Genomic DNA, 11622 nt, shown 5'->3' with positions numbered 1-11622 from the left:
TAGCGCCAGAGAGCCGGCCCATACTGTACTGCCACGTGATGGGTGGGTCCCCTTGGCCCCACGCGATGATGGTGGGTCCTTTGGCCCCGCATGTAGGGTGAGTTCCCTCGGCTCTACGTGGTTGTCGTTGTGTGGATCTCCCACGTGTGACCCACTAATTAGGTTCCACGTCAACTGTATCAATAAGAAAATAAGAGTTTAAATATCTTAACCCCACTCCAACTAATACCGAGACCTTTTGTGATAAAACCTCACACCTGACGGATTGTGCAGGTGGTAATTACCAAGTTGGGGACAATATCGATGTTGTTGGAAGTGGGCCGTATGGCTCGTCTCTCTAATAATTCTACACACCATTAGCCGTTTTCAACGACATCAAGTGTAAAAGGAAAGAATACATACATGTGCTTATCTAGTTCATAATGTTAGTTTATTAAAGAATGTGCTATTCACATATCTCATTACACAGATAAACGTTGCATATATATTTTGTATTATGCAATTGATAAGTACAAACTAGATAGAATTCTAGTATTAACAGCCGTTACATAATTGTTTGTGGGAACACTTACTGAAAGATTCTTTTATTTAATACATAAGTTGCAGGTACCAAAACACAAAGTAGAAAGGGAAAAACATTACATTATATATTAGCACAATCAAACTTCAGAATAAAAACCTTTTGAAATGAGTCACTTTCAATGCAATTGCTACTGCTACTTTATCTTTGATGTCATCGAAGAATTGAAAATAGGCATACCTCCACAATGTCTTTAAGATCAATGTGCCGCAAACGTCCCAGAAGCCTACGATAAAGCCAAGTACCATGCTGACATAAACCCACAACTTATCCTTTCCATCTTCATTCTTGTCCTTTGCATCCTTAGCAGCAAAAGAGTCATCTTCAGGGCACTTAGTTGAGAGAAGAACGCTGCATAGCCGTGTATTGCCCATATAAATGGATGAAACATTGAGCGTTTGAAGTTGGTTTCCAGAAGGAATTCTACCGGACAAGTTGTTGTAAGATAATTTCAAGTGGGCCAAAAAGGTTAAAGATGACAAGCTTTGAGGAATCTATCCCAAAAGGTGGTTGTGTGAGAGATTAAGAGTTTCGAGCCAACGCAAGTTTCTAACCTTGGAGGGGATCTTTCCACTCAATTTATTCATGGACAAATTCATGGTGCCCAATAGAATGAGGCTGTTTATTTCTTCAGGGATTTCACCTTGTAAATTATTTGATGAACGATCAATGCTCTTTACAAGATATAGAGTGCTATTATACACAAGTTCTTCTCATTTTACGGTCAGTGTGGCTTGCTCAACCCCATCATAAGAGTATTGATCATAACTATCATTGACCAGAGATTTTAAGTTACCCACACATTGGAATAATACCCAAAAGGTTGTTGTGACTAAGGTCGAGGATGCCAAAGCCATGAAGATTGCACAGTTGTTGGGAAATATGTCCACTAAAATAGTTAGACCGTAATCATAGCCTAGACAACTTAGATACGTTTGACCCTCCTATCCATAGAGGTATTTTCCCAGATAACTTGTTGTCTCCAAGATCAATACTTCTCAACCATGAACAGTTTTGCAAGGCATCATGAATTTCACCATCAAAATTGTTGTCGTTGAGCTTTAATAGTTCCAGCATACTTAGTACCCCCAATGAAGTGGGAATCTTACCAGAGAGATTGTTTTGACCAACATCTAGAAACGCCATTATGCTCTCCACACTCCATGCAGGGAGTTCTCCAGAAATTTGATTGCTCCTTAGAGACAGCATTTGCAACTCATGCATGTTACAAATAGGAGGAATAGTGCCATTCAAATGATTTTCATCAAGTGACAATATGTGCAACTCGGGCATCATTTGGTCAATATTTGAGGCATTGGCCCGGAAAATAAATTACTTTTAAGATAAAGGGCAAGTACATTAGCGGCCCACCGAAATGGGAATAGGCCCTCCTGATTATAACTCAAATTAATTAACGTTAGATTTGGCCATTTCAAATGAGATGGAAAGTTTCCACAAAATTGATTGTAAGGCAAGTATAGTCGGGTTAGTTGGGAAGATATCTTCAACAACCATTCCTCTGGTATGGAATCAGAGATTCCATTACCTCTAAGAATAACATCAGACAGTTTCGTATAGAGCGGAGTACTAACGAAAAATTGAACAACATACACTCCATTTGTCCCAAAATCACTCATAAGACTTGACATTATTACATAAATATCATGGCCTTTGCAATCGATAAAAAAATAAAACAAAGAATAGGAATAAATTCTAAGAACCCCACATTACACTAGGAAGTAGTGTAGTACAGTGTTTGGATACATGGAAAAATGCAAGGCCAGATGCTTTTAGTTACAAACCTGTATAAATTTAAAGGGTATTTTCCTGCCTAAATCAGCCAAATGTTTTACACTAATTAATGAAACAAACCAACTTAGAAATTACACCAAATGCCAATCACCACCCATATATGCAAATATCGAAAAACGTCACCTTATACACATCATCACACAAACCTAATCAGATCATCAGTTACCCACATAGGCTGCTATTTCTTCACTTTAAAGATTCTATGTTCTTGCTCAGCTCCTCCAGCTTCTTCATCCTCGTCTTCTCACTTTAGCTCACCAGCTGCATCAAATGTAACAACACAACAAAACAATCTCAAAACATTGAATCGGTTGAGAGTTTTGTAGGATGGGTAGTTTGTCAAAGCAGGCTCAACCGCCCCCACTCTAACTCCAAACTGGCCAGACTGGCTCGAGTTCAAACCATCCATGAAATTGCAACCCTAGCTATGCCAAGTGAAAAATTGTTTAACAAACTAACCTCCATTAGCTTTGTGATAAGCTGCACTTTCTCTCTGTTCTTTTCATTGAAAGCCTCAAGTGCATCCCTGTATTCCTTTTCTTGTGACCAGTTACGAACCCAAAATTTATCATGAACCCGCACGAATTTATCCATAATCGCATATGCATAGCAGTGAACATTAACACCAAAATGTGGTAAAAATCCAAGTTCTGTTACCTTCTTCTGGCAGGTATGTCCTAGTGGCTATAACTCTTTCTTAATCTCATCGATCTTTCTTACGAACTTGTGAAACATCCTTCCTCATTGGACCTGAGAGCCCTTCAAACTCCGGGAAGTTCCATACGACAAAAGGGAAATTAATCATCTACTAATTGTTAGCAAATGATCCAACGGTTATATTTCTGGTTTAACCAGCAGAAGATGAAGCACATGGGACACAGATATTTTCAACAAGGCATCCTTGGACTTGTATTCTTGTCACAAACATAAACAAGTGACCACATAAAACCTGACCATAAGACAAATTTGAGGGTTTCGAGAAAGAAGAGAATCTGTTTTTTGCCATATCAAAAAGTTTAAACTTTGTTGCTGAAATTTCTCGGCTAAATTCCCTATTTTGTTGTGTACAGAAACCCATATTTACTCTGTTAGCTGAGACAAACAAATAATTATCCAGCAGTACAAAAATTACAAGCATCTGATCAAATGCTGCTAGAAAATTGTTTCACTGACAAAAATTCATAAATTATTGACAAAAAGTTTTTACAAAATCGATATTATATTACATTTGAATATGAATGAGGATAAATGGTTGACACTCATAAATGTGATCACTTTCCATAACAAAATTTAAAAGGATGAAAACATAACAACAAAACACAGAACACAGGCACTTTACCCCAATGCCTCGTGAATACAAATGCATACCAAATTTGAACCTGACTAAAAGTTGATAAAAGGATAGTACTTTTCTTATATGTATTTGTACCAGCCAAGGTCAACAAAAAAATTAATGGGCAATCCAAAATGTAGCCAAAACCGCTTCAGCCATATGCATCATGAAACACATTCTAAGCCATCTGGACAGACTATCTAGAAATATTCTCGGATATACTGTTGCAAAAATGCCTCTATAACAAACACAAAACATTGAATTCCGTTACCTTGCTGTTATTGACCTCTTTCTCAGTTGGAATCGCCAAAGCTTCAGAACTGTCGTCCGGAACTGTGAATGAAGACATCGTTGACCAGGTCCACGTCGCCTGCACGCACCTGGGGCCGGAGCTGAAGAGGAATACTTAGCTTTTCATCGAACACATTTCATCGACAGATTCTCAGACACATTTCATCGAACACTAGTGTGCCACGTTCTCATATGCTTTCTGGTAAGATTAATTGAAGAACAATACTTAGTATTTGAACTACATTAACATCCAGATGAGTAATTTAACAGAGAAGAAGCAAAAAGAAACCCAGAAATCTTGAGAAAATTGCCTATAAGAAATGAAATTACCTTGAACGGAGCTCGTTGCAAACAACACAACCACTCATTAACACGTTCAACCCCATTTGCACATAAACAATTTGAAAGATTTGAAAAAAGAGTGCAAAGAAAAAGCTTATATAAATCATCATACGATTAAATGCAGGCTGCACAAATGTCACTGGAAAATCAAGGGTAGCAGCAAATTTCTCTAAAAGCCAAACCAAACAAATCAAAAACAGGGCACGCAAATAAAAATTTCATCAATTTGTTTACTAAGTCCGTTTTTCTGATTTCATGTCGAATTCACTGGGGAAAAAAATACACAAATCCAAATAAAAAAAAAAAAAACCCAAATGAAAAAAAATAATTAGAAGCTTTCAACTGAGAGATTACCTGAAGAGCGGAAAGTTTCAGCGAGCGAGAATAGAGATGGAGCCCCCATCCCTCTAGCCCTAGCCCCTCAATTGAATCGCCCACCCACCCTCTGTGCAAAACCCCTAATCTCTTTCTGCAACAGACGCCAAATACCTCTCCCATCTCTCTCGGCAAGGGACAGGAACCCAGAAGACGCCATCGAATTCTCCCACCTCTCTCTCTGCAAGGAACAGGAATCCCAGAAAACCCTCGACGATATCGAACCACCAATTCTTCCTCCCATTTTTGTATGGTTTTGGCAGCATCGAGAAGGCGGTAGAGGTGGACTACCACTCGCCGAGTTGGACGACATTCAAGTGTAAAAGAGAAGAATACACACGCGTGCTTATCTAGTTCGTAATGTTATTTTGTTAAATTGCAACATTACATAGATATTTTTTATGCGATTCATAAGTACAAACTAGATAGAATTCTTGTATTAAATGGATAACCGATACATAATTGTTTGTGGGAACACTTACTGAAACATTCTTTTATTTAATACATAAGTTGCAAGTACCAAAACACAAAGTAAAAGGAGAAAAACACCACATTATATATTAGCACAATCCAACTTTAAAATAAAAACATTTTGAAACGAGTCATTTTCAATGCAATTGCCAGTGCTACCTTATCTTTGATGTCATCGTAGAATTGAAAATAGGCATACCTCCACGATGTCTTTAAGATCAATGTGCCGCAAACGCCCCAAAAGCCTACGATAAAGCCAAGTACCACGCTGACATAGAGCCACAACTTATCCTTTCCATCTTCATTCTCCTCCTTTGCATCTTTAGCAATAAAAGTGTCATCAGGGCACTTAGTTGAGAGAGGAACGCCACATAACCATTGATTGCCCACATAAATGGACGAAAAATTGAGCGTTTGAAGCTGGTTTCCAGTAGGAATTCTTCCAGACAAGTTGTTGTAAGACAAGTCCAGGTGGGACAAAGAGGTTAAAGATGACAAGCTTTGAGGAATTTGTCCCGAAAGGTGGTTGTGTGAGAGATCAAGAGTTTCGAGCCAACGCAAGTTTCCGACCTTGGAAGGGATCTTTCCAATTAATTGATTCATGGACAAATTCAAGGTGCCCAACATAATGAGGCTGCTTATTTCTTCAGGGATTTCACCTTGTAAATTATTTGATGAAAGATCAATGCTCTTTACAAGATATAGAGTTCTGTTGTACACAAGTTCTTCTCCTTTTAGTGTCAGTGTGGCTTGCTCCAACACATCATAATCGTATTCATAAGAAGAAGAATCATCATTGACTAGTGAAGTTAAGTTATCCAAACACATGGGAATAGTACCTGAAAGGCTGTTGTGACTAAGGTCGAGGATGTGAAGGCCTTGAAGATTGCACAATTGCTGGGAAATACATCCACTAAAATAGTTGGACCGTAATCGTAGCCTAGACAACTTAGATACGTTTGACCCTCCTATCCATAGAGGTATTTTCCCAGATAACTTGTTGTCTCCAAGATCAATACTCCTCAAACTTGAACAATTTTGCAAGGCATCAGGAATTTCACCGCCAAAATTGTTGTCGTTGAGCTTTAAAATTTCCAGGGAACGTAGTACCCCCAATGAAGTGGGAATATTACCAGATAGATTGTTTTGACCAACATCTAAAAACACCATAATGCTCTCCATATTCCATGCATGAGGGAGTTCTCCCGAAAACTGATTACTCCTTAGAGACAGGATTTTTAACTTCTGCATCTTACAAATAGAGGGAGGAATAGTGTCATTCAAATGATTCTCATCAAGTAACAATTCTTGCAATTTGGGCATCATTTGGTCAATATTTGAGGGGATTGGCCCAGAAAATAAATTGCCTTCTAGATAAAGGGAATCGACATTAGGGAAACACCAAAGTGGTAGTGGACCCTCCAACTGATTATGACTCAAATCAATAGACGTTAAATTTGGACATTTCAAATGGGATGGAAAGTTTCCATGAAAGTGGTTGTAAGACAAGTCTAGATAGGTAAGTTGGGACGATATCTTCAACAACCATTCCTCTGGTATGGAATCCGAGATTCCATTACCCCGAAGGATAACTTCAGATAGTTCAGTTTGAGTTTGAAGCCATACCCAAAAACCAGGACTTATCCGACAGTTTAGGATATAAATTGTGAAGAGCTTGAAAGGAGGAACCCTGTCATAAGCCCCGTCGAGAATGAGGGACATGGGTCGGTCTATATTTCCTACTTCAAAATCTTCTAATCTGGTAAGATTTATGAAATGGGCTTCCGTTAGAATGCCTTCCCATGAATTACCAAGCAGAAGTAGGGAAACTAGCTCATAGAGTTGTCCAATACTTTTTGGAATTGAGCTGTTCATCTTATTATAACTGAGGTCTAGTGTTTTCAAGGATAACAAGTTTCCGATGGAATCTGGAATTGAGCCCCACAAATTGTTTTCTCTAAGGTTGAGATTCTGCAAACTTTTAAACATTCCTAAAAAGACCGGCAATTGGCTTTCAATCTTGCAATTAGACAAATCTAGTGACTCTAATGTATTACTTGGACAATTTGAGAGACTCCTCCAGAACTCTTCAATCCCCCCATCAAATTTGTTCTCTGAAAGACTTAAGACTTTTAGCTTGCACAAATTTCCACTGACTTTAGGAATTTGACCTTTTAAGCCTGTTCCAGATAAATCAAGATTTTCCAGAGATTTGAAGTTTGAAAATTCACTTGGAAAAGAATCCCTGAAATCATTCCCGGATAGATCAAGTGTTACGAGGTTGGTAAGATTAAAAAACCAGCCAGGAAATGAAGAACTTTTAATGCCATTAGACGACATATCAAGGACCAACAGTGATGTGAAGTTAATCCTCTGTAGTGAAAGTGGAAGGAAGTTAATGCTCTGCAGTGAGAGTGGAATGCTTTCAATTTGGCACCAAGATAAATGTAACTCTAACAATGAAGGAAGCATGTTAATATCATATGCCCAACTGACTCCTGTGCTGCTAAGATCAACGCCATTGAGATTAATGTATTTCAGGGAAGAGAGGTGAGACAGCCAATTCAAATTTTTGGAAGATAAGTCAAACACATTCCAGCTCCACCTGAGATCAAGAAAATTTAGGCTAGACAGGTTACCAAGAGAAGAGGGAATCTCTCCTCTAAATGACGCATATGAGAGATTGAGATATTGCAAACTTTTAAGCTCCCCAAGGAACTTAGGAATTTGATTGCTATCAAACACATTCTGGCTCAAGTCCAGGTAATTTAAATGTTTCAAGCTCAACAGAGAAGCATTTATCTTACCTCCCAAAGAAGCATTTCTCCACACTTCACCATATATATCGTCAGATGGATTCCGGAGGTCCATCTTCACGACATGACCAGTGCTGTTGTTGCATGAAATACCTTCCCATTGGCAGCAATCATGACCCACCCAAGACGAAAGCCTACCAGAATGATCAACAAGATGTTGTTTAAAGACAAGAAGCGCTTGTCTTTCTTCCTCAATGCATGAATTTGTCTTCACACTGCTTGAAATTTCATCACCAGCCAAACAGAAACAGAGTTTAGTAGTACTCTGCATGCAGGAAGAGACCAAAAGCAAAAGAAGCAAATAGTGAGCAATACTGAGGTGACAATGGCTATCCATTATTACACACAATTTTTTTTTGCTTTGTTGGTGAGATGTTTAGCTACTAAAATTAGTACGATATCAAATTTATAGGAAAAGATTATCGATGTAGGTAGGAGAGCTGAAAACGAAAGTCGTCGGATGGAGAAGAGAAAAAAGGGTAACTGAAATGAGTGGTGGGTGTTCACAACCCCTTTTACAAGTTTGCAGGTCCCTTGTCAACACAGCTAGTACTTGATTGTGATGGGTTGTTGAATTAAGGGTCTTCATGTTCCATCACAATTCACAACTTATCAACTTGCTTACGAAAAACAGATTTGGATATGTTGTTATATTTTACACCACACATGCTGGTAGACTGGAATTAAGGGTCTGCACGTGGAAGTCTTTGCACACCGATTAGCTAGTGGTGGAAATTCATAAATATAATTGATGAAGGGGATTGGAAGAGAAAAGAGAGTGGCAATTGGCAATGCAAGTGAGCATGACTTAATATTTGCGGTATTTTTTTTTTTTTTTAATACTAGCTATATTATCAACTAATTTATTTATTAACATGTTCACTGATTCGCATGCATTTACGAAATTGCAAAAGAGATGGACAGAGACAGAAGCTCTAATTCCTAACTCTATTTGCATCTTTTAGGGGGTTCTTATCATTTGGCCCGACTAGAGGAAGGGATGTGATTCGTTTCCCTTTTCCCACTATTTGCATCTATACCAAGAATTGTTCCTAAAATCCACTTCAGTTCCCAAACAAAAACACTTTCTTTATATTTTGCTTATGTCCTTCCATGTATAACATATACGTATGTAAGCATATAGTGTGTAAGCATTGTCGGTATTGACTATAGTATGCACGAGAGGGAGAGAGAAGTGAAAAGGTTTTGCTAATTGTGAGATATATATAGTTGTTCAGTGCTTTTTCTTTCGCCACTGAAGTACTACGGTCTGATTGTATTCCTCTTTACTTGTAAGTGAGAAGTTTTATGTTCAAATCTTGTAAATAGTGAATTTGATACTAAATTAAGTTGTCCATTATCTGGTTTAGTCGAACTCCAACATCCACTTGGAGTAATATATCGTTGTACTTTAAAAAAATAAATTATTTTTCCTTTTTATATATAGTGATGATCATGGTATATCCGTGTACTAGTCTGACTAAAATTAGTTTCACTCAAGAATTGTGATTCCTTCTTGCACAAGCAATCATACTATTCCTAGGATTACTATGATCATCTTTATGAAATATAATCCTAATTAACACCACTTTGGTTTCTTGCTGATTTAACATATGCCATGTAAACCCCAGTTTTGGACCCTGTTGGAGAATAATAAAAGAGGGAAGTGTGAGAATATATTTGGGTTTCCTTGCTTTTATGGATTTAGGTTTGCATCTTTCAATTAGGATTTGCTTTATTTCATGTTTTGAATTTAGTCTTATTTCTTGTTTTACTTTAAATTCCAAATTCCCTATGTTTTTTTAACAAGTGATATTTTCTACACTAAAAGGAGGGGGTGGGTTTAGCCTCACAATGGGCTAGCAATAATGTTGTTGAAACTCGCCTTGGGAGAGAATCGAACATAAGATCTCTCACTTACAAACAAAGAGGAATACCACTAGACCGTAGTACTAAGTGGCCTAAATTCCATAGGTTGAAACCGATTTATTGGAAAACGAAATGAGTGGTGGTTGTTCACAACCCCTTTTACAAGTTTGCAAGTCCTTTGTCGACACAGCTTGTATCTAGTTGTGATGGGTTGTTGAAATCCACATGCAACAGAGACTTTGAATTAAGAGTCTTCATGTTCCATCACAATTCACAACTTTTCATCATATTTATTGTTCTTTTCTTGTAGTAAATTACGTAAACGGATTTAGATATTTTCTTGTATTTTGCAAGTCCATCGCCTACACCACACTGGTAGACGTGTAGTCACTACTTGGATATGATTGTTGTGTCGTTATTTCAAATTTTCTGAACAACGAAATTGTTGTTAACAGTCTAAAATAATCATTATTACACTCATTGGTTTCTTATTTGTTTTTCACTATTATGGAATACATGAGATTTCCTATGGACTTTTCCAAATTTTAATGAAGCCGTGTAGGAGCAGTTATAGTGAATGCATGAATGAGATGGCTAGCTGTGGAAGTCTTGGCACACCAATGGAAAATCCTTATGGCTAGCCGTGGAAATTCATATATCATAATTGATGAAAGGGATTGGAAGAGACGAGAGAGGCAATTGGCATTCCAAGTGAGGATGACTTACTATTTGCGATTTTTTTTTAAATACTAGCGATATTCTAAACTAATTCATCTATCAATTTGTTTATTGATTCACATCCATTTAGGAAATTGCAAGAGAGATGACAAAGATAGAACCCTAATCCCTAACTCTGTTTACATCTTTTAAGGTTCTATCGTTTGGCCCGACTGGAGGAAGGAATGTAATTTGTTCAATTTTTTACACTATTTGCATCCATATCAAGAATCGTTCCTTAAATTCTAAAAATGGCATAATGTGTTTACTCAATCAATGGGAAGCATCACTTAAACCTTGGGTCTTTCGCTTGGTTTTCAATTCGGTTGTGAGAACAATGGTGTGCCTGAGAAATACAGAGAGAGGCGAAGTCGCCTACGCCACTTCAGTTCCCAAACAAAAACACTTTTTTTATATTTTGCTTATGTCCTTCTATGTAATCTTGCAATAGAATAAACTTTGTGACTAAAACCTTCATTAAAAAGTGGGTGAAAAATTAGAGAATATAGTGGACATAATAGCACTCATTGCTTTTTGGATTTTTTTTGGTGTTAGGTGTAGGTGAAGCATGTATTCTGTGTATAGCAATGGCTAGCTTAGCGTCTCAATTTGCTTGAAAAAGTGATGCCATTTCCCCTCCTCAGATGCTTCAACCCATGCTTGTACTTCGGGGAAGGGGTCAATGCTTGACTAAACCTAACCGTTGTGTTATTTGCAAGAAGCTTCCTTTTGGGGTTTTATACATCATCTCTGTACAGGATGCACCAATGTTTGAACGGTTCAAAATGTTTAAACCCAGTTACTTCATGTAGTACGATACATCGATACAGTATAGAATTTTCAGCAATTGCATTGGGTTTTAAAGATTGCAAGATATTCAGTGAAATGGTTGTCTTGTAACCCTAGCTTTTCCACTCAAAGTGCATTTTTATGAGCATTACCGCCACATGAATTGTTGTCGATGAATGTGATCAAATTTGTCTACTACTTAAATCTCAAAACCTAAACTAAACCAA

The 11622-nt window shown here is 37.7% G+C and overlaps 2 protein-coding genes and 1 pseudogene across 2 annotated transcripts; all 3 read right to left on the bottom strand.

Moving 5' to 3' along the window:
- Window positions 1-568: 568 nt before the first annotated feature.
- On the bottom strand, window positions 569-5095 carry LOC148692564 (uncharacterized). The gene is made up of 4 exons (XM_088681853.1): window positions 4848-5095; window positions 3997-4117; window positions 2852-2932; window positions 569-2662 (listed from the first exon to the last, which is right to left on the bottom strand). The coding sequence occupies exons 1-4, from the start codon at window positions 4997-4999 to the stop codon at window positions 2642-2644; spliced, it is 375 nt and encodes a 124-aa protein (XP_088537979.1). The 5' UTR covers window positions 5000-5095; the 3' UTR covers window positions 569-2641.
- LOC148692565 (uncharacterized) lies at window positions 1373-2229 on the bottom strand (annotated as a pseudogene).
- Window positions 5096-5144: 49 nt separating the features above from the next.
- On the bottom strand, window positions 5145-8408 carry LOC148692563 (receptor-like protein EIX2). The gene has a single exon (XM_088681851.1). The coding sequence runs from the start codon at window positions 8355-8357 to the stop codon at window positions 5310-5312; it is 3048 nt and encodes a 1015-aa protein (XP_088537977.1). The 5' UTR covers window positions 8358-8408; the 3' UTR covers window positions 5145-5309.
- Between the last annotated feature and the right edge of the window lie 3214 nt (window positions 8409-11622).

The sequence above is a fragment of the Pyrus communis genome, chromosome 12 (assembly GCF_041283825.1).
Source record: "Pyrus communis isolate YQ-2024b chromosome 12, ASM4128382v1, whole genome shotgun sequence".
NCBI lineage: Eukaryota > Viridiplantae > Streptophyta > Magnoliopsida > Rosales > Rosaceae > Pyrus > Pyrus communis.
Note: the sequence above shows the minus strand (reverse complement) of the source record. Positions and strands in the feature narration are given on the sequence as shown.

Coding starts and splice junctions, on each gene's coding strand:
- LOC148692564 (XM_088681853.1), bottom strand. CDS start 4,999: ATGCTGCCAAAACCATACAAAAATGGGAGGAAGAATTGGTGGTTCGAT. Junction 2,933..3,996: donor AAGAGGTCAATAACAGCAAG/GTAACGGAATTC, acceptor AACTGGTCACAA/GAAAAGGAATACAGGGATGC. Junction 2,663..2,851: donor TTATCACAAAGCTAATGGAG/GTTAGTTTGTTA, acceptor GTGTTGTTACAT/TTGATGCAGCTGGTGAGCTA.
- LOC148692563 (XM_088681851.1), bottom strand. CDS start 8,357: ATGGATAGCCATTGTCACCTCAGTATTGCTCACTATTTGCTTCTTTTG.